The sequence below is a fragment of the Galeopterus variegatus genome, unplaced genomic scaffold, assembly GCF_000696425.1.
Source record: "Galeopterus variegatus unplaced genomic scaffold, G_variegatus-3.0.2 Scaffold351, whole genome shotgun sequence".
Lineage (NCBI taxonomy): Eukaryota > Metazoa > Chordata > Mammalia > Dermoptera > Cynocephalidae > Galeopterus > Galeopterus variegatus.
Window position 1 is genome coordinate 151,844 of NW_007726462.1, and position 23,904 is coordinate 175,747.

The 23,904-nt window shown below is 47.1% G+C and overlaps 3 protein-coding genes across 6 annotated transcripts in view; all 3 read right to left on the reverse strand.

Annotated features, from left to right (window-relative positions):
* The window catches only part of LOC103586543 (butyrophilin subfamily 1 member A1-like), a 22,781-nt gene extending 15,731 nt beyond the window's left edge, over positions 1-7,050 (reverse strand). For 2 of the 3 annotated variants that reach the window (XM_008567843.1, XM_008567840.1), the window contains exon 1: positions 6,732-7,050. The gene's annotated coding sequence lies outside the window, so the exon portion shown is untranslated. The remainder of the gene's footprint in view (positions 1-6,731) is intronic. The other variant, XM_008567841.1, reaches the window with a different exon arrangement.
* LOC103586564 (butyrophilin subfamily 2 member A2-like) overlaps positions 1-23,904 on the reverse strand; it is a 78,331-nt gene that overhangs the window by 41,869 nt on the left and 12,558 nt on the right. The window lies entirely within an intron of this gene.
* On the reverse strand, positions 12,012-17,812 carry LOC103586542 (butyrophilin subfamily 2 member A2-like). 2 transcript variants are annotated; one of them, XM_008567838.1, is made up of 3 exons: positions 17,737-17,812; positions 17,150-17,295; positions 12,012-15,499 (listed from the first exon to the last, which is right to left on the reverse strand). In XM_008567838.1, the coding sequence occupies exons 2-3, from the start codon at positions 17,244-17,246 to the stop codon at positions 14,874-14,876; spliced, it is 723 nt and encodes a 240-aa protein (XP_008566060.1). In that variant the 5' UTR covers positions 17,247-17,295; positions 17,737-17,812; the 3' UTR covers positions 12,012-14,873. The 2 variants fall into 2 exon arrangements, with proteins under 2 accessions (XP_008566060.1, XP_008566061.1); XM_008567839.1 differs by lacking the exon at positions 17,737-17,812 and adding an exon at positions 17,410-17,507.

Consider the following 23,904-nt stretch of genomic DNA (forward strand, 5'->3'; position numbering starts at 1 on the left):
TTTTTTTTTTTTTTTTTTTTTTTTTTTTTTTTTTTGTCTTTTTCCGTGTCCGGCAACGGATCGCAACCCTCAGTGTTGCCCCCGTACCGGACCAGGGACCGGCAACGGGATTGCAAACCTCAGCGTTGCTCCCGCGCCTCGCTCAGCCAGTGAGCGGGAGCCGGTCCGCATGTGGGATCCGAACCCTCGGGCGGGAGCGCCACCGCGCTTCCCAAGCGGCGCACTACCCAGTGCGCCACCGGGCCGGCCCGCAGACTTCTTTCTTTAATAAAGCTTGAACGGCACCCGGCATCTCGGCTCACTTTCTTTCATTATGGTGCCGAAAGCCAGGAAGGATTTTGTCCGACATTGCGGATGATCCCCTCTCTCTGGGAGTGACTGGCCCTCGGCCACCCTTCCCGGACCTGCCAAACTGGGTACCCCTGGGACTCTCTCCTTTTGCCATTTCAGACCAATGCATCCAACATCAGCCTCAATTCAGGGTGAGTCAGTGGGTCTGTTCTGCCTACTTATATGGTTCCCCCAACTACTCTCTACGACTCAGGTCTCTACGAAAGCCCAGGCGCATGGCCGAGGGAACCCTTCTCGTGACCCCCAAGCTATTGAAGGGCGCTTCATTAGCCGGTCAGTTGGCTTTTTGTTCTCTCAAAAAGAAGGTGGGCAACAGAGAGGACGCTCTTTGTTGGCATGCTTCTTCTACCAGGACTGATTGCCCTTTCTCACCCTCTAAATGGGATCCTCACAATCCAAACCTCCACACTCTACACCCTTGGGCTGTCTCCTGGCCAATTTCCTGGCCTCCAGGGAGACACTGTACCTAAACATATGGTCCCCTTTTCTACTGTACTCTGTGCTCTACGCCTCTGGGCCGCTCTTATGCCTCTGGGCCGTCTCCTGGCCAATTTCTCGGCCTCCAGGGAGACATTAAAACTCAAATGCCTCTTACAATGGATCCCAGTGGTTGCAAGATGGTACTCAATTCAGACACTCACCAAAACGGCAAAAGCTGTAGAGATTCCTTGTTTAGGCCTATTTCTATCTCTGAACATGTTCTTCTCTCTGTCAAAACTGTCCTATGTGTCAAATTCTCCTAGCTCATGCTCGACCTCTCCTTCCAGACTCAGATCAATCTTCTGATCCGTCAGCCCTCCACATTTCTCTCTCTTCCCCACACCTGGCCTCCACACGCTCGTCCTCAGCCCAACTCCTCTCCTTCTCCCCCTTCTCAGGTAACAACCCCGCCTAAGCTCCAGCTTTTTATAACCTTTCCACGAAGTGGCTGGGATGGAAGGAATTGTCTGAGTCCACGTACAGGGAGCAGGTCGGGATGGCGGCTCAGGCACATGCTCAAAATAGTAGGTGGCCTGTGGGAGCCGTTGCTGTTCCTTGTACGGACCCAAATTGGAACTACCAGGCTGGCCATGGGGATCGGGATCTCCAGGATAATATGATCACACACCTACTTCACAGCCTCCAAAAGGCTACTCACAAGTCAGTCAATTATGAGAAGTTTAGAGAGATCACACAGAGACCCACTGAAAATCCCAGCAAGTTCCTAACCCGTCTCTCTGAGGCTTTACGTGAATACACATGTATAGATCCAAACTCCCCTGCAGGCATGGCCCTCTTACACTCTCATTTCATTACCCAATCAGCCCCTGATATTATAAAAACTATAAAAGAGATCAGGCCAAATACCGGCTCCTGGCTAATGCCATCCAAGGTTCATATACTCCAAAGCTGCCTACCTCAAGGGACAAGGCACCCAGAACTGCTTCAAATGCAATCAACTGGGCCACTCAGCATGGGCCTGTTGTAACCCGTCCTCACTGCAAATGACCAGGTCACTGGGGGACTGATTGTGCCACTCGCCAGAGAGGGAGTGGCCCAGTCCCCAACCTACAGCCTTTGGCTTCAGGGCCATCCCTACTGGAGCTTCTCAGCTTTGCCCAGGAGGACTGACGATGCCCAGGGTCTGAGGCCCCCATGGAGATCACCACGCGTGAGTCCACGGTAACTCACATAGTAGCAGGTAAGCTGATCTCTTTTTCATTGATACAGGAGCCATTTACTTTACCCTTCCTAAGTATGCAGGACCAACAACCCCATCCTCTATCACAATATAGTGGTCATGGGATCAGAATACCACCCACGGATCACCCAACCCCTTTCCTGCACCCTACATCACACCCGATCCACACACAAATTCTTTAAAATGCTTCAATGCCCAGCCCCCTTACTGGGATGGGACATTTTTTTCAAATTCAAAGCTACTATTACCCTAAATACTTTAACTCCAGCTACAATACTCCTGTCACAGGATGCCCCAGACCTGGCCCCTGGGGCTTCCACCTTCCCCTCCCTCTCAGACAAGGTTAATCCCTAGTATGGGACACTTCTCCCTCCATTGCCATGCACCATTCCCCTATCCTTGTTAAATTGCTGAACCCCTCTTTGTTCCCTAATGTCCCACAATACCTCATCACTAACAAACACCTATTAGGCTTAAAACCCGTCATACACAAACTCCTTTCTTGTCATCTCTCACGGCCCACCCACTCGCCTTTCAATACACCCATCCTTCCAGTTTTAAAGCCTAGCGGCTCATCCCGTTTAGTACAAGACTGATCCTGACACATGTCGTTCCCAACAACTTACTTGGGCAGTACTGCCTCAGGGGGTTCGGGAGAGCCCCCACTTCTTCGGCCAGGCCTTAGCTCAAGACTTATCTGAACTTCCCCCCCAACCTCTAGCACTTTAATACAGTATGTGGATGGCCTCCTCATTTGTAGCCCCTCCTATGAGGATTCACAGGCCCACACCATTGCTTTCCTTAATTTCCTGGCCTCCAGGGGATATCCAGTGTCCCCCAATGAGGCCAAAATTTCTTCTCCTTCAGTTCAAGAGTCTAATTTCTTAATTCCGTACTCCTACTGCAAAGGGTGAAATCCTTTCTTTCTTGGGGCATGCAGGGCATCTTCATCTATGAATTCCTAACTTTGGCGTGCTAGCAAAGCCACTTTATGGGGTAGCCAAAGGGGATCCTGCCATTCCTTTAGATCCCATAATGCTCATTCATCCTCCCTTCCAGCAATTAAAAGCTGCTCTCCTTACAGTCCCAGCTGTATCTTTCTCAAACTTATCTCATCCTTTTATCCTGACATCACCAAAACCCAAAGATTGGTAGTTGGGGTTTTGGGACAAAAGGCAGGAGATATTTTCTCCCCGGTTGCATACCTCTCTAAACAACTAGATGCCACATCTCAAGAATGGGCCCCAGCTTACAGGCTGTGGTGGCAGCCGCCCTTTCAGCATAAGAAAGCTCTAAACTAACTTTTAAACAATAAACAGTCAAGACCTTCTCAGCCATAAGTCCAAGTCAATTCTTTCCCTTTCCCACCTACAACTTATTCACCTTACTTTCATCGAAAACTCCCAGTTCTACTTTAAACCTTGCCCTCCCTTAAAATCCAGCCACTCTCATCCCAAAACACTCATGACCCTTAGAACACAATTGCATGGAAACTTTAGACCTCTTTCTCAGTCCCTTTCCACACATCTCCCCATATCCTATTACAGGGTTCATAGACGGGAGCGCCACCGCCACGCCCGCCCCCCGGGCAGGTTATGCCATAGTAAATCTAACACAAGCTATTGAGGCTGCACAGCTCCCAAAGGAGGTTTGGCTTATACACTTCAGAGGACACTAACTCTCCAATGACCCCATAGCTCAGGGAAACAAACTGGCAGATCTAACCACAAAATAGGCTGCTCAATCACCAGCCCCCACTCTTCTTCTCCTGCTCAGGTCCTTCTCATGGCCCCTAAGCGCTTATCCCAATACACGCTCCAAGAAATACAACACCTTCAACAGTTGGGGGCACAGAGAAAGGACAACTGGTATACTCTCTCTGGTTGTTATGTCCTCCCTACCACACAAGCCGAGCAAATCCTTTCAGATTTCCATAATTCAGTTCATATAGGCTATGAACTCCTACTACGCCTTCTTCAGCCCTTATATTACTCTCCCACAAAGCACATGCTATCTTCTAACATTAGTAGATACCTTTTCAGGTTGGGTTGAGGCTTTTCCCTGCACTTCACAGGATGCTACAGCAGTAACGCATGCTCTCACCTCAGAAATCATCCCTCATTTTGGCCTCCCCTCCAGTCACTCACTCACTTACGGGCTGCCCCCCGCAAGCCCCACGGGCCTCAGCCCCCTCCAACTTATGTAGGGTAGGCCCTTCACTCTCACACCTCTCCCTTCCAGCTCATCGCCTTTAGGCCAGTATCTCCCTACTCTTTCGCTCATTAGAGATCTTCTTAGGGAACAGACCAACCTTCTATCACCTCATCCTTTCCCCACCACCCTCCCAGACTTTAAACTGAGCTCAGGACAGCAAGTGTATATTAAAACCTGAATCCCAAAGCCTCTCTCGCCACGTTGGGAAGGGCCTTATACAGTACTCGCCAGCCCCACGGCAGTAAAAGTACTAAGAAAGGCCCCTTGTTATCGTTTATCCTTGGTAAAACTAGCACCTGAGACTTTACCCAAAAATCTGGTGACAGCAAGCCAGAGGGGTCCCTCCGCTCAACCCCCAACCCAACATCTCTCCTCACGCTTCACCCATTTTAGGACCCACAAAACTGAAAATCTCCAGGACCTCCGCTCTTCCCCCAATCCCAGAAGAAGGATGGTCTTTCCTCCGGTGATTATCCTCTCACTCTTGCAGGCCTGCTTCACGTCCCTTGCACAAGAGCTACTATTATAGTATCTGTTCTAGTACTTGTTACAGGATTGGCAGCTGCCCCAGAGCAGTGTAACATTATAGGAAGATTTCTCTCCTGGCAATTCTTTACCTCCTATCGGTAGGATGCTTCTTAGCAATTTCATTGTGTGCCCTTTAAATTCCTTTGGCTCCCTAACCCTTCACATCCTTCCTGAGTTTTTCCTCCTATCTCAATGCTCCCCGTTACCTGGAACATGGAGGTTCCAGGTCCGCAGGGACGATGCAGTCCTCAGTGAATCAGACAGGACCCTGAGTGACTCATCTGTCTTCTGCTTTGTGAGAAACTTTCTGTGGTCACCCCCCTCCCTGTCAATGCAGCCCATAACATTTCCACAAATGTCTCTTCACTTTCCTCTAATCTCACCTCAGTGGGGACTGTGAGCGCTGTGCAGGGCCTGCCCACACACTGCCTCACTAAAACCAAACGCTAACACTCACTTACCCCTCCTCGACCATGCCCTAAAACCGGAATATGTTTCCTTTGTAAAACTATGTTATCCTGTTGCCTGCCCCCAACTCGATTTCTTGCATAATCATTTGGCTCGCCCCTAACATCACCGTCCAGACAGAGGGGACTGGGACTAACTTCAGCCCCTCCCTCTCAGGAAGTGCCCCTGCTCCCCTAGAGCACTAATTGTACCTTTTAGTTGGGGCAGGGATCCTTCCTGCAACTGGGACTGGCATAGCAGGCCCTGCTACTGCCTCTCAATTCTATCAAAACTCTCAGAAGAACTAAGCATAGAGAGCATCTCCTCCCTCCAGTGACAGGGCACCTCACTTGCCACAGTCACTTTACAGAACGTGGGGCCCTTTACTTCCTTACAGGCGAGAAGGAAGGCACCTGCCTCTTCTCGGAGGAGGAATGTTGTTATTACATAAATGAGTCCAGGGGATCCAAAACAACTTAAACCATTTCACCGAACCCTGGGGATACCCTGGCTTATGTCCCTACTAGGACCCCTAACTGTGCCTCATCCTACTTTTTGGCCCCTGTCTCTTTTAGTGTTTCTCTAATTTCTTGCAGGATCATATGCAGGCTTTCACCAACCAAAAGGTCACCGAATTATCCCTGCAAGGAGGATATCAGCCCCTCAGAATCAGCGACCCTTCCCGGGAGGAATACAGCCTCCCCACACGAAACCAGTACACCGCCACCTAAATCTTTGATTTTTTCCATATCTTCGCCCATCTCCAGCAGGAAGTAGCTTCAGAAGAATGAGACCACCGCCCTTTTTCCTATACTAAAAAGGCAGGAATAATAGATCTGCAACATAACCAGCGCCACTTTAGACAAGCCCAAGTACAAAATGGCGCCGCCCACCTCCTCCCCTCCCCCCTTCCCTTTAGAGAAGGCTCCCGACTTAGAAACAACTTTCCAGCTTCTGCATCCGTGCAGTTCTCAACCCAGTTACATCAACCTAATGGTCCCTCTCCCTGTAAATTTTGCGCCAAAAACCTAATATAACTCTCGCGAACCCAGTGTTGGGGCTGTCCACCATTTTCAGGGCAGCCATGTGCCCCGAACGACACCCGGCATCTTGGCTCACTTTCTTTCAATGGGGATGTGGAGGCATCAGAAAAATTGGGAGTTTTTAAAATTTACAATATTCATAAAAATCTTTAAGGCACATCTCTTTTTAGAACCTTTTGGAATATATTTCAGAGGTGACCAGGAGATATGTTAAGTATCTTTTAGTCCCTTCTGACCATAGTTACTTGCTAAGAACATGCAGTTGGAGAGTTACTGCGTTCAGGTTTCCCCGCTTCCACCAAATCTCAAACTCTGCAGGTCCCCATCCTTTGTATCCTCCCCACCCAGCACACTCAAGCCCCTCACCCCTTTCTCTGTGCGAGCGCGTCCCTGCATGCCCACCCAGCTCTCAGCCCCTCTCCTTCCAGGCCTTGCAGCCCTGGCTTGTGTTCATTTTCCCCACTTACCCCTTGGCAGTCCTCCTAAAATCACAGCCCACGGAACAAAGGCAATCAAGAGCTCTCCATTCCTAAAACTAAAACTTCAGACAAATTAAACTTAGCAGAATTTATTGTGCAAAGAACCACGTGCAAATGGGCGGCCGTGAAACCACAAGATGCTCAGGAAGCCCAGCTGCACAAAGTGGGCAGTGACGCTGCGGCATTTACCGAACAAAAAAGGAAACGAGGGACAGAAACAGCCCGATTGGTTACAGCTCCAGGCATTTGTCCCATCTGAGCAAGACCTGATCAGTTGGTGGCCCGCGAGCGAGTCGGTCTCGGGTGCCGGTGCTCCTCCTTTCTCCCGGTTACACTTCCCTTTACGTTCCCCGGAGTTCAGTAAGGAAGGGCGCGGTACGGAGGCCCCCTCAGGCCAAGTGTAGTGAAGGGCCGGTGCGTTCGCTGGGTTAGAGGGCGGGGTTACAGCACCCAGGTAAAGGTCAGGTGGGAAACAAAACAACAACAAAAAAACACCTAGTCTAGTTTAACACTATCCTTTCCGTTATAGTGAAGATTCTCTACCCTGGAATAAAGGAAAAGGAAAAAAGCCTGTGTTCTACACGCATTCTGAGTGGAAACAGGATCTCTTCCGACAATTCAGTTTTTTGATTGGCTCAGAGGTGGGTGTCTCTTAGCAGATGCTCAGCAGACACCACTGGGGAAGGTTCAATCTAAGTTAAAATTGCATTAAATTGTACACTTTGAAGAAAAATTCCCATAGTGTTTCTAAGACCCATAGTGTTTCTATCTCTGTTTACCTGTTTGAATCAATGTGTATATGTGTAGAGTCAGTGTTTATACTCACCTGCTCCATGTCCTTTATATCGTAATAGAAATATCAGCAGAACTGTGCAGAAAAATTTTAAAAAAATTAATGAGAGAAGAGAAGAAGATGTATATGAACTAAAATGGTACTGTAGCAATGTGTTGATATCATTTGCCCATGCATGGAGATTATGACCTTCAACCACAGAGCCACATGAAGGAATAAATGGAATGAAAACAAACCCATTCTTCCTGTTTCAATACCTACAAAATTCAGATCCCAGATCCCTACCAAATTACATCATTTTCTGTTGTCCAGAGGCAGTGATTCCAGTGACTACTTGGAATGTTTTACATTGTCATAAAATTATTTTGGGTGTTATTGAGCATCTTCATTCAGCCTCAGCTCCTTGTTTGTGCTATGCTGTGTTTTCATGTGTATTTATTTCTCACTCTGGCAGTGGACCATGTTCTGAGGTTAAACTTTGGGTAAACTATGAATGGTGTCTATGTAAGCGGTCCTTGAGACAAACCTTGGGACCTAGCAATTGCAACTTTATTTGAGTCACAGAGCAAAAATAAAGGTCCATACATTATGTAGGTCATAAAACTGACCCCTAAAGTAATTGTAACTGCTATGACTTAGCTTTAACCTTGGCTGTTGGAACTTTATTCTCCTACAACAATTTGAATTTAAGCCGTATTGTCGAGCTGGCTTGTAAAATATCCAGTATTCACTTTTCTTATTAACAAAATCCCATTTTGTTGTTATTGCAACGTGCCCATTCCTCTTGTAATTAGGGAAGGCCAAAGGACTAAGTTTCAGCCGGTGGACTGAGGGTGGAAGTTGTGTTTCTCAGAGAGATCCTTAAAAGGGGAGGCTAAGATAGCAGGAAGACCCTTCCACTCTTCCTATTTCCTCCTTCCTCACGTCTAGAACATAGAATTTGAGCAAGAGGGTCAGCAGCCATCTTGTGACCATGAGGCAACTTTAAGATGAAGGCACACGCTGAGACAGAAGAGAAGAAATACTGGACACTGGGGCATGGATGACATCTCCGAGGTCCCAGAAGAGCTCTAGGCACCCACCATTTGAATTTATTTATGTGACAAAAACTAAACCTTTGTTTTGTCAAAGCCACTGGTAATCAGTCCTCTCTTATCAAGAGCAAAATGCAGTTCTTCTCCCTATCCCCACCTGTTTATCATGAAACTTTTCAAATATATAGCAAAGTTTAGTACATAATATTTATCTGTGGCCCTGACCTCTGAGGTGGACTGCACTACTGATTATCTGACTGCCCACTCTACATCTCCATGTGGAACTCTAACAGGCTTCTCAGTCTAAATGTATCATAACTGAGCTTGAGATTCGGCGCTACCTCCTCTCTTGTACCTTGCCTCTCAGTTTTTCCACCTTGGAAACTAGTAACTTCATCTTTCCAGCTATTGAAACATTCCTTTGTTCACAGTCCACATCTGACTTTACTGGCAAAGCCTTTTTATTTTATCTGTAAGATAAATCCAGCACTGAACGAGTTCCCACCCCTAAAGGCTTCCCCATGGTACAAGTCATCCTCATCTATCACCTGCATCACTGCACGAGCTCCCAGCTGGTCTTCGGGCTTCCATGCTCCACTCATTCTTCCACATCACTCTAACATATGAAATAACTTCTTAAAACACAGGTCAGATCCAGTCCCTCCTCTGCTCAAAATCTTCAGTGGCTCCTCTCCCAGAGGCAAAGCCAAGGTCAGCACAATGACTTTTTTTTTAAAGATGACCAGGAAGGGGATCTTAACCCTTGACATGGTTTTGTCAGCACCATGCTCTCCCAAGTGAGCTAACCGGCCATCCCTATATAAGGATATGAACCCATGGCCTTGGTGTAATCAGCACCAAATTCTCCCAAGTGAGCCATGGGCCAGCCTAGCACGATGACTTTTAAGGCCATATGTGATCTGGTCCTCAGACCCCTCTGATATTGCCCCATCCCATCCTTCTGGTTACTCCGTGTGTTCCAGTCACACCAGCCTCATTGCCAATCTTGGCACATGCCACCCGCACTTCTGCCTCTGGCTCTGGCACTGCTGTTCTCTCTAATGGAATGCTTTCCCCCTGGTGCTCCTGTGGCCTGCTCCTCCTGTTCATCACTGCCCTGTTTTAGATGTCAACTACAGATATTTCTTACTCTAATTTATTTACCTCTTGAGCACTTATCACCATGTAACACACCATGTATTTAACTACTTATTCAGTTTTTTGCCTGTCTCCTATCCTCAAAGTTAGGTTCTTTGGGAAGGCATCTTTCTGTTATGTTCACTTCTGTGCCCCCAGTACCTAGAACACTGATCTGTGCTATAGTTAGTGCTCACGATTCCTTGTTGAATAAATGAATGAATAGACTGAACAGAGAAGCCCTGGGGGAAGCTGGGGAGTTGGTGGTCCAGGATGGGGGCGAAGGATCAGCCTCAGACAGAAGAAAGGAAGGACAGCTGCCCTGTTGAAATCAGAGGAAACAAATCAGAATGGGAAGGTGCAGGTGAGGGAAGGGGGCAGGAACATTGAAATCTCCTCCTTCTATTTTCTTTCTGAGGTGTGGGGAGCCCCCCCATGAATGGGATTATCACCCTTATAAAGGAGACTGTGAGGAACTACACTGTCCCTTCACCATGTGAGGATATAACAAAAAGACTATGAAAAAGGAATCGGGTCCTCACCAGACACCAATCTGCTGATACCTTGATCTTGGATTTCCCAGTCTTCAGAAGTGTGGAAAATACATTTCTCTTGGTTATAAACAATCCAGTATTGGTACTTTTGTTATAGCTCACTAAACAGATTTTCACATAAACATCAACAACCTGGTCTTCCATCTTAACAATTCAGGTACTTCAGTATATTCCTGATTCTTTCTATAATGTGCCCATTTGTACGTGCAGTAATACAATTTTGGATGATTTAAAAACTTTTAGAGGGCTAACCTGGCTGTAGGCTGAAGAATGGAGACCAGGAGAAAGGGTGGCGGACTGACCCCCACCTGATGCTGGCCTCTTCCTGGGAGGCCGCAGGCAGGGCCCTGACCCAGAGCCTCCTTCTTATCACGGCTTGTCTTGGTGCCCTGGACTTCGACTGGGAGGAGCTGCTGGCCCCTCCTGCTCTGGGCCAGGATCTGGTGATTTTGAAGAGAAGCCTGAACAGCCAAGATGAAAAACACTGCTTCCTTTACCTGAGGTGTGACCCTAAGGAGGTGAAGAAATCGTTTCTATTGGCATTTTAAGTTAAGCAAGAAATCTGGAAGTACACCTAGGACAGGAGTACTGTGGCACCAGTAGGGGCAAAAACAGTACTGTCCTGTAGGATGGTGATCATGAAAAGATTATTTTGTACAAAAAAATATCTAAAATTGGAGTCTGCTACAAACACATGTAAAATAAAAGTTACCCCCGCTGTATATGCTACTGCCCATCAGTCACTTAGTGGCCATAGGTATCTTCGGAAGGCCAACAGTAGCGTAATGTCACGTCACAAAGCCTACATCAGCTCATCACATCATGTAGGCATTTGATCATCTCACATCATCACAAGAAGAAGGTTGCTTTCCTTTGGTGAAAAGCAGTGTGTGCTCATCAGTAGTTGTGGTACACATGAGACCAATTTCAGCAAATTCTTCACCAAGCTCTCCTGCCCTAAGATCAAAGATAGACCTTAACAAGGTCCAAACCATGATGGAGTCCATGGGGTCAAAGTTATGACCTGGAGCTCAGCAGTGGATGAATATGGTTAGGTTTCAGCAGCAGAACTGTACTCCCATTGGGGAGCAGTGTCATCAGTGTTGGGAAATACTGCGTACAAGCGTATACTACAAGCATCATCTACTTCAGGAGCCTTAGACCAGTCTTCCTCCACACTTTTGCCTTTTAGAACTGGACTGACATCTGAAAATATGACTGAAAGCTTAAAAGATTGCATTGATAAAAGTACACAGCCACCCAGTGGAGGAAATACTCTAAACCTTGACGAGTGTAAAATTGTGCCACCAAACCATTCCCTTCTTGAAAATGATCTTGAAAATGTAGTATTTCTTACCAAAGAAAGCCAGTGACAACTCAAATATACCTAACTCTGAGTTGCTGCTTTTTCTATAGAATTTATATAGTCAAGTTAACCATCTCCTTGTGAGACACAAAGCTGAGTGACAGGGAAACATTACCAGGCCAGTGAAACCATTCTTGGTGTTGGAATGGAAGAGCAACCTGTTTGTTCCTGCTTGGAAAAGATTCTTTCTAAAAATACGAAATTGGTGGAAAAGAAACTTATAGACTACATTGATCAGCGAATATATAAACTCCAGGAGCATATAGATGATAAGATTGCTTTGTTAATGGACTTGCTGCAAAATCCCTGTCCACTGGGATGCCTTTAAGACATTATGACTCTGGAGAAAGATTTTCAAATGGAGAAAGATAAGCTCTCAACATATACAATGTACTGCAGATATTTATTACCTATTTATTACAAAGCCAAAACCCAAAAAAGTTATTAAAAGCAGGTATTTAATGTCCATTAAAGGATCATTGTTTTACTTACGTAAAATGACCCCATTGTTCATTTTTACTACACTTGGTAGGGTAAATACATACTATACACTAATAGTTAACACGATACAGTCATAAATTATTTTTGTTTGCAATATTTTTCGCATTAACAGAAATTTATGTACACTTGTGTTGCATAAGTGTTTAAAATATTTAAGGATTTCTAATGCAATTCATTGGCTTGTGTTTGATGGAAGTGAATTTTTTTATTTATACAAAGACCTTATTTTATAGTTTTAGGAGTATGAAAAATTAATGCTTAAAGTATTTGACATTTTTTTCTTTTTCTGATTGTTCTTGGACACTTAAGACTTGGAGCCTTTAGTTCAGATTACTAATTCACATTTTGTGTTGTTTATCTGTAATAATGAATAAGATGCAGTGTTTGGCATGTGTAAATTTGTTCACATTGGGGCCATTAATACAATTTGTTTCAGTACAGTGGGGCTGTAGATAGGAAAATAAAAGAACAGAACCGGCCCATTCCTTGTTAGAATTCCTACTTTGGATTTAGTGTTTCATGTAATACAGGAGCAATCATTTTGTTTGTTCTCCATAAACCCAGACAATATAAGAAAGTCTCTCCTTTTTGAACGTGATATAGGTTCTTCACCCCAGAGTCCCTTTCTGGTGTGTTTAAAGTGTGAAATGCCGAGGCTCTGCATTGAAGGATTGAACAATATGAATCAAGGAGACTCCAATTCTCTCTGGTTGACTTAATTTTAAAAACGTATAACCATTGCACATGTGTTGAAGAGTGATACATTTGCATCTAAAAAATAAATGCATCCACTCTGGATGCTACTTGTCTTAAGTATATAGAATTGTTTTATTTTCAATTAAAAAGACAACAATGAAAAACTTCTTTTAGCTCAGTTTTACAAGTGGATTGCTGAATTATCTAATATCCAAAATACTACCATTTAAGTCAGAATTTTTGAAGCCTGGATTCTATCAGTCAGGGTACTCCAGAGAGAGAACGGTCAGGATAGATACATAGACATAGATATAGATACAGGGCACTGAATTTATTAGGGGAATTAATTCACATGATTATGGAAACTATGAAGTGCCATGACAGGCCTCTTCAAGCTAGAGACCCTGGAATTGTACAAGTCCTGGAGTTCAAACATTGGAGAACTTGGAGTTCTGATGTTTAAGAGCAAGAGAAGCAGGATGTCTCAGTTCCAAGAGAGAAAGAAAGAATTCCCCTTTCCTCTGCCTTTTTTGTTCTGTCCAGGTCCCAAGTGATTGGATAGTGTCGCCCACACAGAGGACAGACTTTCCCCACTCAGTCCACTGACACACATGCCGATATCCTCCCAAAACAGACACACTCAGACATAATGCTTCACCAGTTCTCTAGGTATTCCTTAATGCAGTCAAGTAGTCACATATAATTAACCATCACACTAATTCAGTTCCAGTATCTTTTCTCCTAGTTGTCAAATATGGTCTGGGGAGTTCTGGGGGATCTTTGATATACTTTCTACTTTTTTTATGTCTGTCCAGTACAGGGATATGAACCCTTGACCTTGGTATTATGCCACCATGCTCTAACCAGCTGAACTAAGTAGCCAGACCCCTGGTATACTCTCAAGGGGTCCACAAGGTTAATACTATTTCCATAATAATAATAATAGTAACATTATTTGTTGCTTCAATGTCATTCTCTCGCTAATGTACAGTAACCTGTTCTTGAGCCTATATGATCTGTGGTTTCCCAACAGATTGAATACAAAGGCCTTGAGGATCCACTTGTCTTCTATTAAGACAGACATTAAGTTTGGAAAAAGATAAACAATGACACAATTTTCAATAGAATTTATTTTGCTTTAGAAAGAAGTTACTTTTCATAAAACATACTAGTATATTGAACTATAATTGTTTATCAATGTTATTTTAATTTAAAATATATTTTTAAAATCTCTCAGTTTTAATCTCTAATTTCATGAATATTAAAGATAGAACCCAAATTTGTAAAAGCTATTAGGGTCCTCAGTAATTTTTCATGTCTACAGGCATCTTGAGACCAGGAATCTTGACACCGGTGGTAGACATGGTTCAGTACGCATCTGCTCTGCCAGGACCGTAAGACTCAATGCTTGAGAACTGACTTCCTATTGCAGGTATACCTGAGGCAGGCCAGATCTCGAGAAGTCCTTCTCCTTCATCCTCCTTCATCCCACTTCTAGGCCTGGGGGACCTTACCTTGTGATCTGGAAATCTTTGGGATTGGGTAGAAACGGGCCATCAGATCCTGGGCCATGTAGCTGTCATGGTGAACCTGAAACATGCACACAGCCTTGGCTCCCTCCCAGCTCTCTTAGGAAATGTCCCTTTCCGCCAGCTGAGACTCCATGTGTGGTTTCCTCCTTCCCTCAGGAAGCTCTGTGGCCCCCTCCCTCTTCACACATTACAAGGGTCCTGCTGCCCTTTCCCCAAGTCCACACTGTCTAATGCCAACTACAGCTTCAGGCTGAACATGTCACCCTGATGTTAAAGCAGCAGGTTTTCAGCCTGTCACCTTCACACACTTTCCTCCTGCATGGGAGCCCTGTGGCAGCAACAGCGTCCTTCACACTGGACCCTGCCCCATGGCCTAGTGAGGGGAGAGCTGGGGCTGCTGCCTGCAGTGGGTGAGAAGGAGGCAGCTGGAGATGTTCTCTTGTGTGACAGAGGGAAGAAGGGCCCGTTTTCCAGCAGAGGACACTGTGCCAATGAAGCTGAGGTGGCCATGGCTTCTCTATGTTTCTCTGACTCCAGGGCATTGGTCCTGTGGGCGGTTGTGGGTCTTTGCCCTGTGAAGGATGAGGCCGTCCTCCTCGGGTACTGTGATCCCATAGGCCCCTGTGAATGCGGGGCAGATGAAGAGGGGGCTGTCATCAGACCCCAGCCTGAAGAAGGGCCTCAGGGGCCCAGAAAACGCTGAACGGGGACACGTGTAGATGTGTGATCTGTCCCTCATGTTGTAGAAGGAGACATCTCCAGCTTCGTAGTCCAGGAAGACGCCCACCCGGCCAAGGCGCTCTTTAAGAGGGAGGATCCTGTCAGGGGATGACAGGGCCCGGTACTGGTTTCCAAACATCTCCAGGGTCCAGAAGCCATTCTCAGGGACCAGGAGGGCCTGTCCTTTTCTCTGAACACTGTCTCTACAAACCCCCACGGTCCACACCATCACGTTTTCAACCTCCACCTCCCAGTAATGTTTGCCTGAAGTGAAGCTCTCCTGACCCAGGACACAAGGGTGACAGTCGAATCTCTCCGGGTTGTCAGGCACCCTCTGCCGGGAAGGGCCCCGCCTCACACTTCTCCGGTCCTCTGACAGGTAGAGCTCAGGATGAGCGGTGTCTGGATCCAGCGCCACATCAGCTGCAGAGGAAGACTCAGGATTAGACCTGGGGTCTCAGGACCCTTGGAGATTGTGTGATCCCTGGTCCTAGAGAGGTCCCAGAAAGCTGGGGTGGGATCCCCCATGTGGTGGCCTTTTTCATGAAGACCACTTTATCCCAGGCAACTCACAGTCTAGGAATTCCTGAGGCTCCACTTCAGTCTCTCCAGAGACAGGAGCAGTGCCCTCAGGCAGAAGGCAATTGGGGTGCCAAGAAATCAAGAAAAATAGCAAATGAGCCCAAATTAATGATTCTTAGGCTGGCCGGTTACCTCAGTTGATTAGAGTGCAGAATTGTAATACCACGGTGAAGGGTTTGGATCCCCTTTCCTGCCAGCCTCCCAACCCCACCAAAAAAAATAAAATGATTCCTACTTTCTCTCAGAAATCTCAGACCTGACCCCTTTTCTATTCAAGACATATGATCTCTGGGCCTCTCTTTAGTTAGAAACACTCTGACTCGGTTTAAACCGGCAAAACAGCTTTAGGTCTTGCTTCTTCTGCCCCCCACCGCATAAAACAATTAAGGTGAGTCTCTCACTACACAATGTCCTGGGTGCTATGGGATCTCTTCATTGGTCCTGTGTTACTTTAATCAGGTGGCAACTAATTAAATGACTGACAAGGGCACCCTTCAAAGGGTAAAAAGTGATGATAAATATTCCTGAAAGCCAACCTGGTGCTTGAGAGGTGTGTGGGGCAAACATAGAGGGGAAATAGTTCCATCCCATTTTGCTTTAACAACATGGGTCTGAAGTCTACAGCTATGACCTCCATGGGTGTAGGAAATACTTCAGACCCTGGACATTCTGCAGACCTGTCTAACTTGCATTTATTATTAGTCATTCAGCCTGTCTTTCTATTGTGTTAATAAGATTTCCTCCTTTCCCCGAGTTGTTATGTTGGATTGTGACAACTTCTGATTTTGTTGCAAGTTGACTGTCATAATTTAAAAATTCACCTAAATAGGAAAGATCCTCCTGTCATGTTACCAGGTAGACCCTGTATTCTTTGGTGCTTATGTGCAGAAAGTGACAAATCATGAAATGCAAAGTGCTCATTAGGAGTGGGAAGTTGGATTGTGTTCTCCCACTCGCCTGACCCCTCCATCTGGCTGACTACATGTAGAGTAATCAGTGCCCTCTTGGGAGCAAGAAGGCATTTCTGGCTACCTATTTATAAACTCTTGAGTTGGGTATATTGGGGAAGCTTATACCTTTTTACTCATGTGGACCTTCAATGTGCCAAGTCCACACCAACTCCCAGTTTATAAAGAGCTAAGCCAGCACCGTCCTCTTTCAAATTAATCCAGAATCCAAGAGCAACAACTACTGAAACAGAACTCTTGGGGAGGGTCATTACATGTGGGAGACCACTAGTTATCACAAACAAAAATTCTAACCTAAAAAAGAAAGGATCATGGGGAGTAAACTGTAGGGTTGATTAGGAGCTGCAGGAATCCCTGACAGAAGAGCCGGGATCCAGCGCAGGTGGGACACTGCTGGTGAACCGACCCCAGCACCCTGATGCCCCCCACCCAGCCTTGGGCCCCCTGTTCATCTGCTCTAGGGTCCTGTTGGCTGGCTAATGGGGAGAAGCTCAGGGTCTGAGGGAATGTCAGAGGTGCTCACCAGCATGTAGGAGGGTTCTTCTCCACCCTGCAAGGGACAGACACAGAGGTGAATGTCGCGAGGTAACGGCTGACTGAGCAGAACACACTTCGTGCATTGAGTGGTTCAGGAAAGGTTAAACTTACGCAATTCTTCTTGAAGTTGCTCTAAAAAAGAAACAGAAACAAAGTAATGTCCTCAACAGAACTGAGAGGCTGGGTGTGTGTTAAATGATGCAGGACTGGCCCTTTCCATGAACACTACCGGCCCCTGCCCCATACCTTGGGAAGCACAGGAAACCAGAAATGACACAGGATCAGGTGGCTGGACAGTACCACTACGTTTCTAGGCTCGCTTTTGTCCAACAATGTAGCACTGAGCGTAGCCAGGTCAGTGAGTGCAAGGTTTGCAGAGTGGAAGACAGAGAGCCCTGAGGGACCAGCTGCGGGACAGAGTTCCACCCTCGCTGCTGCCGTGATGCGTGCCTCTGCTGTTCCCAAGCTTCCACCTGTCACAGCCGTGTCCTTTCAGTGACCTGTCCTCCCACTCTTTTACCTTTTCTTTGATATTCTGCTTTTATTTCACACGTTCTCTCCCCAGGTCCTTACGTGCATTTTCTTTCTCTTCATGTTCAAACTTCCTTTCCTCTGACAGAATCTCTTTTCCCCTGTGGAGTTTCTTGATGAGACAGATGCTCCCAGCCAGGATGATGATCAGAATAGCCAGAAAGACAGCCAGGACCACTGTCCAGAGAATTGTGTGGGGCATAAAGGATTCTGAAAAGTGAGCCAGAAAAAATTCCACTTAGCAAGAAACAGGAGAGCCAGGCTGAGGGCGCCCCTCAGGAGCACATCTGAAGAGCTCCCTCAGGTCCCTGCTCTGTCAGCATCTGCCTCAGACCTCAGATGGAGAAAGTGACGCTGGCTCTGCCCTGTCTGGCCCCACAGTGACTGCCAGGGCTGGGACCCAGGAGATAGAAGAGCAGAACCCTCTGGAGTCAGCATGGGAAGGACCGGGTAATCACGGCTCGTCAGGCATGCTGAATCACCACAGCCAGCGCCCAGGAAGAAGCCCCATCACCCCGTGCCTGGAGAGTGCAATGCCCTCCTCCTCGCTGTGCCCGTACCATCTTCAGCCATTCTCAGCTGAGCAGCGAACGTGACATCATGTCAATTCTTTGCGCAGAACCTCCAAAGTTTCCAATTTCACTCAGACTACATTCCTAAGCCTGTGTGTGGCCTGTGTTGCCACGTGTAGTGTGGTCTCTTCACTTCTGTGAGTTCATTTCTTCCCATTCCTGCATTCACTCACCCTGTTCCAGCCATATCAATATCACCTCTTTGGCTTCCTCAAAATTGGCAGAAATGTCCCCACCTCAGGACCTTTGCATGTGCTGTTCCCATTCCTGGGTTCTCAGTTCTCCAGCATCTCCTTGGCTGATCTCTTGACTGCTCAGTTCCCATCTTTACAGTGACATCTTCCTGACTGTGCTGCTACTAATGGCTCACCCCATGACTCTGACAACTCCTAGCCCCCCTTGTTTGATTTTCCTACAGTATTCATCAACATCTGATATATAATACCTAGTTTGAGTATTTAATCACTTGTTTAAGTTAACTGTATCATCTATTGCTCTCTGTTCCTTGAAAATATGAGCTTCATGGGGGCTGCAAACTTGGTGAATTTTGTTCAGTGATTTATCTCCGGTTCTGGAACAGTGCCATGAACAGAGGAGATGTGTGTAAAGTACTTGTTGAATGAATTTACCGATGTCTGTGGATGGGGAATTTCCCCAGCTCTGTCCCTTGGGAAATCCCATGGGCAGAAAGGGAGGGCTTCAACAGACAGCACCTCCAGGTGTAGATAGACACCCACCTATGCCACACTCTGTGTTTTCTGATGTTCTGGATGTTTAAAAATTGCTACAGCACAAGAACTCTATCAGGGAAAAAGATCAGATTTACCCTGAGAGAAGAGGCTCCTACTCATGTGGTCTGAGACTACTGGATTTTCCCCTTGTGACAGGGGGCAAGGCCTCAGCTCAGCTTTAGCCTCCAGCTCTTCAGGGCCCAGGACCCTTCCCCCGCACCCCCATTCCCCATTCTGGGCTACAGTCTGTCTGCTGAGGATCTGCCTCCATAGGCTGAGTCTCCAGAGGGCAGAGAACTGACCTGGGATGAAAATCACAGTTTCCTTCTTCTGGCCGAGCAGCGTGTTGTTGATGGAGCAGGACATGTTCCTCACAGAGGAATCAACGATGATCACAGTCGTGGTGACCGTGAAGAGGCCGTCTGCGTCCGCCGTGTAAGCCTCCTCCAGGGCGGGCATGACCTCACCATCGGGGTCTCTCCACACCACACGGGGCTCAGGGTACCACCCTCCAGATGTGCACTCCAGCCGGATGCCCCCGTCCTCGTGGCCCTTCATTTCAATGAGGGGCTTAGATCCCAGGCCTGAGGGGACAGACCAGGCTCAGCTACAAAAGCAGGGGTGTCCCAGCCAATCTGTCCTAGAGCAGCTCTTAATGGTGGGCATCCAGTGAAGGGGGAGAGAGCAAGTGGGCTGCACCCAGCCAACCTGAATGTGCATGTCCCAAGCGTTCCCACAGGACCCCTCTGTGAAGGGACAAAGGAAGGAAGGAAAAGAGGGACCAAGAAACAGGAAGGAGGACAGGAAGGATGAAGGAAGCAAGAATGAACCTTGATACTGGAGAACAAAGTGACACCATAGGAGAAACAAACTGTGAGCTCCCTGAGGAGAAAATCACACTGGACACTCTTCACTGTGCTCCACCTACAGGCCCCATCACAGCAGCAAGCGTCTCTCTGTCTATGATAAATGCTTGTTGTTCAATTTGTTCTGCCAAACACTATCATTTTTTTCACTTCTGGGGGGGTATGTCCAGTTTAACATGAAAGGGGCAGGTTTAGGATTTCATTTTCTCCTCCTGGGATGACTTCTCAGTACACGGGGTTTCCTAAATCTCTAGAATAATACAGCAAGGACAGACACCTGCCAGGCTGACAGAATATTAAGAAACCTCATGACAAAAGACAGTGTCCCTTCTATGCAGGTTCAGGGCTTCACAGCACCACTGCTATCTACTACCCACAGGAGCTGGTGCTTCCTAGGAGAATGGACAGAACTGGCCTGCAAAGCCAAGCCTTACCCTGATTCACAGTTTACCCCCCAGGGGCTCAGCCAATTAGGTAATTTTCTTATAGTCCTTTGAGAACATCAATGTATTAGAAAGATCTGGATGGTCCTGGAATATCCTCAAGATAAGAATGTCACATTCTTGGTTGGCTGGTTAGCTCATTTGGTTACAACACAGTGTTGGTAACAACAGGGTCAAGGGTTCAGATCCCCATACAAGCCAACCACCCTCCCCATCACATTCTCAATGTCAAAAGATTATCACCAAATATCCTAGGAATCCAGACTCATCCTAACTATCTTCTATCTTTAAAACAACTTTTAATAAAAGCGAATACCTGGTGTGAGGGAGCTGCAGAGGCATGGCGCTGGGAGGCCGTTCAGCCGTGTGCGACTATCCAAACTTCCATTGAGTAATTCCTTTGTAAAGCCTCCCCAACAACTTATACCAAAGACAGAAAATTAAAGCAATCACTTTAGTCTAGTGCTTCTTGTTCAATGTGATTTTCCCAAGAGAAAAACAAATCTAGTTGTACATTTAAAGGCTCAGAAAGAAAACTTCAAGTAGAATAAGAATTAAAATAACTCAGCAAATTGCAAAAAAGTTCTGCAAAACATTTCATGGGGTTCAATAAGGGCAAGTGTGAGACAACAGACTTAAAGGCAGAACCAGCCAGCCAAACAATCCAACAAACAAAAAAACAACAAACAAAAAATCCTACAACAACTCCATTCAGAATGGGATAGGCCACACCAGGGTCATGGTTACAGGGAAAGAAGAAAGGGTTCCTGCCACACACAAATCTTAACTGGCAAACCGGTAAGTACTGCTTTCAACAGAGTCAGGACACAAGGGTCAAAAAACCCTCCTTCCCCGACATTCTCTATTAATCATGTATAATGTTGCTGTTGCAAGTAACAAAGATGGAGTCTCCTACCACTTATAATTTGACACCCCCACCCATGGCTAGGTTGCACTGTCCCCAAACCTCACCTTTACTGGTCTGATGGACTGAAATACCACCATGGATTTTTGTGAGTCTTAAAGGCTTTCCAGTCTTCAAACATTTCTTCTAAAGAATAATGCATTGTCTCCAGGAGTGAGGTCATCCCTTAAAGCTCTTTTGATAAACTCCTGGAAATACCAGTTCAAATGCCACTTCTATTGCAAAGCCTTGACAAATTCATCCCAGCCTAATTCTCCTTGTTTTCTCTGTGGGGCCACCAGGCCTAGTACATAAGTTTGCCTGTGTACTTCATTTTGCTTTAATAAAATCATCTATTTAAATGTCAGCCACTCTCACTACAATCAGTGTTTGGGGGAAGGGACAAAGGCAAGATGAATATTTATCAACAACTGGACGTGCACATGTCCTTCTCTGGGCAGTCCTTGTTTATTCCACTTGGCAAGTGCAATGCCTGACAGTGCCTCCTGTCACTCTCAAGAGGGCACAGTTTGAATGATAAGGCAGGTACAAGAATAATCTGCAGGGATTAACCACTCTCTCCTGCCCAGGGCCTCAGTTGAGATCGTGTGGGCTTCTCAAGCAGTGATGCCCACAGCTTAGCAGGGAAAACCCACTCATGTGGCCCTTGGGCAGTAAGAAGCCACCCTCCCCGCATAAAGGGCATTCCAGGCAAAAATCTGCTGGTCTGCAATGGGCCCAATGTTAAGAGAGAAGGTTTCCTCAAAAGGAACACTGTGCAAAGGCAACAAAGCAAGATAAAGTGACGCACCTGCCACCATGAGGTGCAGGATACACCTGCCACCATGAGGCGCAGGATGGCCTCATCATAGGACCTGCCTTCTTGGAAGTAACAGTGGTAGAAGCCGTCCTCCTGGGCTGTGACGTTGTGTATGACCAGGGCCACACTCCCCCTGCTGATGTCATTGCTCACAAAGGTGGTTCTTCCTCGGTAGTCCTCCATCTGCTCCTCTGCTCTCTCTAGCCCACCCTTGTACACCAGCACCGCCGGGGAGAACTGCGACCGGAACCACCGCACCTCCATGTCCTCAGCATTTTTCTCGGGAGACAGGTGGCAGCTTAATGTGATGTTGCCTCCCACCATGGCCAGGATTGGATCTGCTGGTCCCATGACAGTAAACTGAGCTGCCCAACAAAGGGGAAGAATCAGAGGGGACACCAGGCATCAAATATCTCAGGCAGGAAAGGAAATTCTTTCCAAGGCCACAGGAACTCCCTGGGCTGAGGAAGAATTTGGGGGACCAGTAGCCGTGGCTGACCCTTGGGAGTGGTACCTATTGAGGCTGCTAATGCTTCATTAGCAACACATTGAGGAGCTCACCCTGATCATCTCTAGGACCTGTGCTCCCTAGGGCCTTTCCTCTATTTCCCAATCTAGTGCAGTGCCTGAGTGTAGCATGAACTTCAGCTTTCCAATAGGGGAGCCACAAGCCTAGTTTCAATCAAAATGACCTGAAAGTGTAAAATGCACACAAGATTTTGAAGATTTAAAATTTAAAAATGTTAAAATTTTCATTTGTAATATTTTGTAGTAAAAAGCATTTAAATGTTAATTTTTGGTTAGTTGCAGTTAAATGAAATATATTATTAAAATTTACTTTATGGTTCTGTTTACTTTTTAAAATAAAAGGTAGAAAAAAATTTTTTTGATAATTTACAACTATATACGCCGCTCGCCTTTGTGGCTCTCAATGCATTTCTTTTGGGCTGTGCTGGTATAAATTTGATGAACACGCTCAGACTAGAAGAAGAGTCCACAGGGCTGCAGTCCTTAGCTCCTCTTTGCAGACTGCAGAGCTGGTGTTGCTTTCTGAGAAGGTGACAGGAGCAAGTGGCCTGCATCCCTACCTGAGACTCGGGCAAACAGGCTGAGGAGCAGGGAGAGGAGAAGGGCGGCCGGCAGGGAGAAGGGTCTGGAGGCAGCTGGCTCCATAAGCACAAGGACGGAGTCACCCCGGACAGGCAGGGACCAGGGCCTAGGGGTGCAGAGGAGGAGAAGTCAGCAGAGGAGAACTCGGCAGAGCAGACTGGGCACCGCAGCTGCCATCTACGTCAAACTCGCCCGTCACTAAGTGGTCGCATCAGCGCCCTAACTTCCGGCTTGGGCAGCCTCCTTGGTCCCACGGTTCAGGTGCCTCCTGACAGGTGGGTTCGTGAGACGCGCCATGAAATAAGCCACTAGCACCACGCGGCGGCAGGCGGTGCCCGCCCTCCTCGGCTCACGTCTCTCGCCAGAGGGCACCTCCCTCAGTTGTCACTTGACAGCTTCCGCACTCCCTCCCTTCTCTTCTTCCCCCCTGTCAGCCAGGCCGGGCACCCACCGGGGGCTCCCTCTCCCAGGGACCCCGTTTTTCCTCCGCAGCAGGTTCCCGGCCCCCCCCCGCCCACCCCGGAGCTGCAGCGCTTCCCTCCCTTTCCTGCCTTCTCCAGTTAACCGCGCGTCTTCCTCTGCCGACCCTCGAGGACCATTTTCCGGTCGTCTCTTTCCTTCTAACGCTCCCATGAGCACAGTCACCACCAGGGAACAAAGGGAAGACGGAGACCCGGGACCCGTTCACTCAGTGTCCGGTGTCCCAAGATTGCCTGTTAATGGTTTGGAGCTCGGGATTGGTCGGCTGTGGTCAGCCAGCCAAT

Bases quoted from the DNA above. Each gene is read 5' to 3' on its own strand.
- LOC103586542 (XM_008567838.1), bottom strand. From the start codon at position 17,246: ATGCACGAAGTGTGTTCTGCTCAGTCAGCCGTTACCTCGCGACATTCA. The intron at 15,500-17,149 runs GTGAGCACCTCT...CTTCCTCTGCAG, and splicing joins AAGAACCCTCCTACATGCTG to CTGATGTGGCGCTGGATCCA.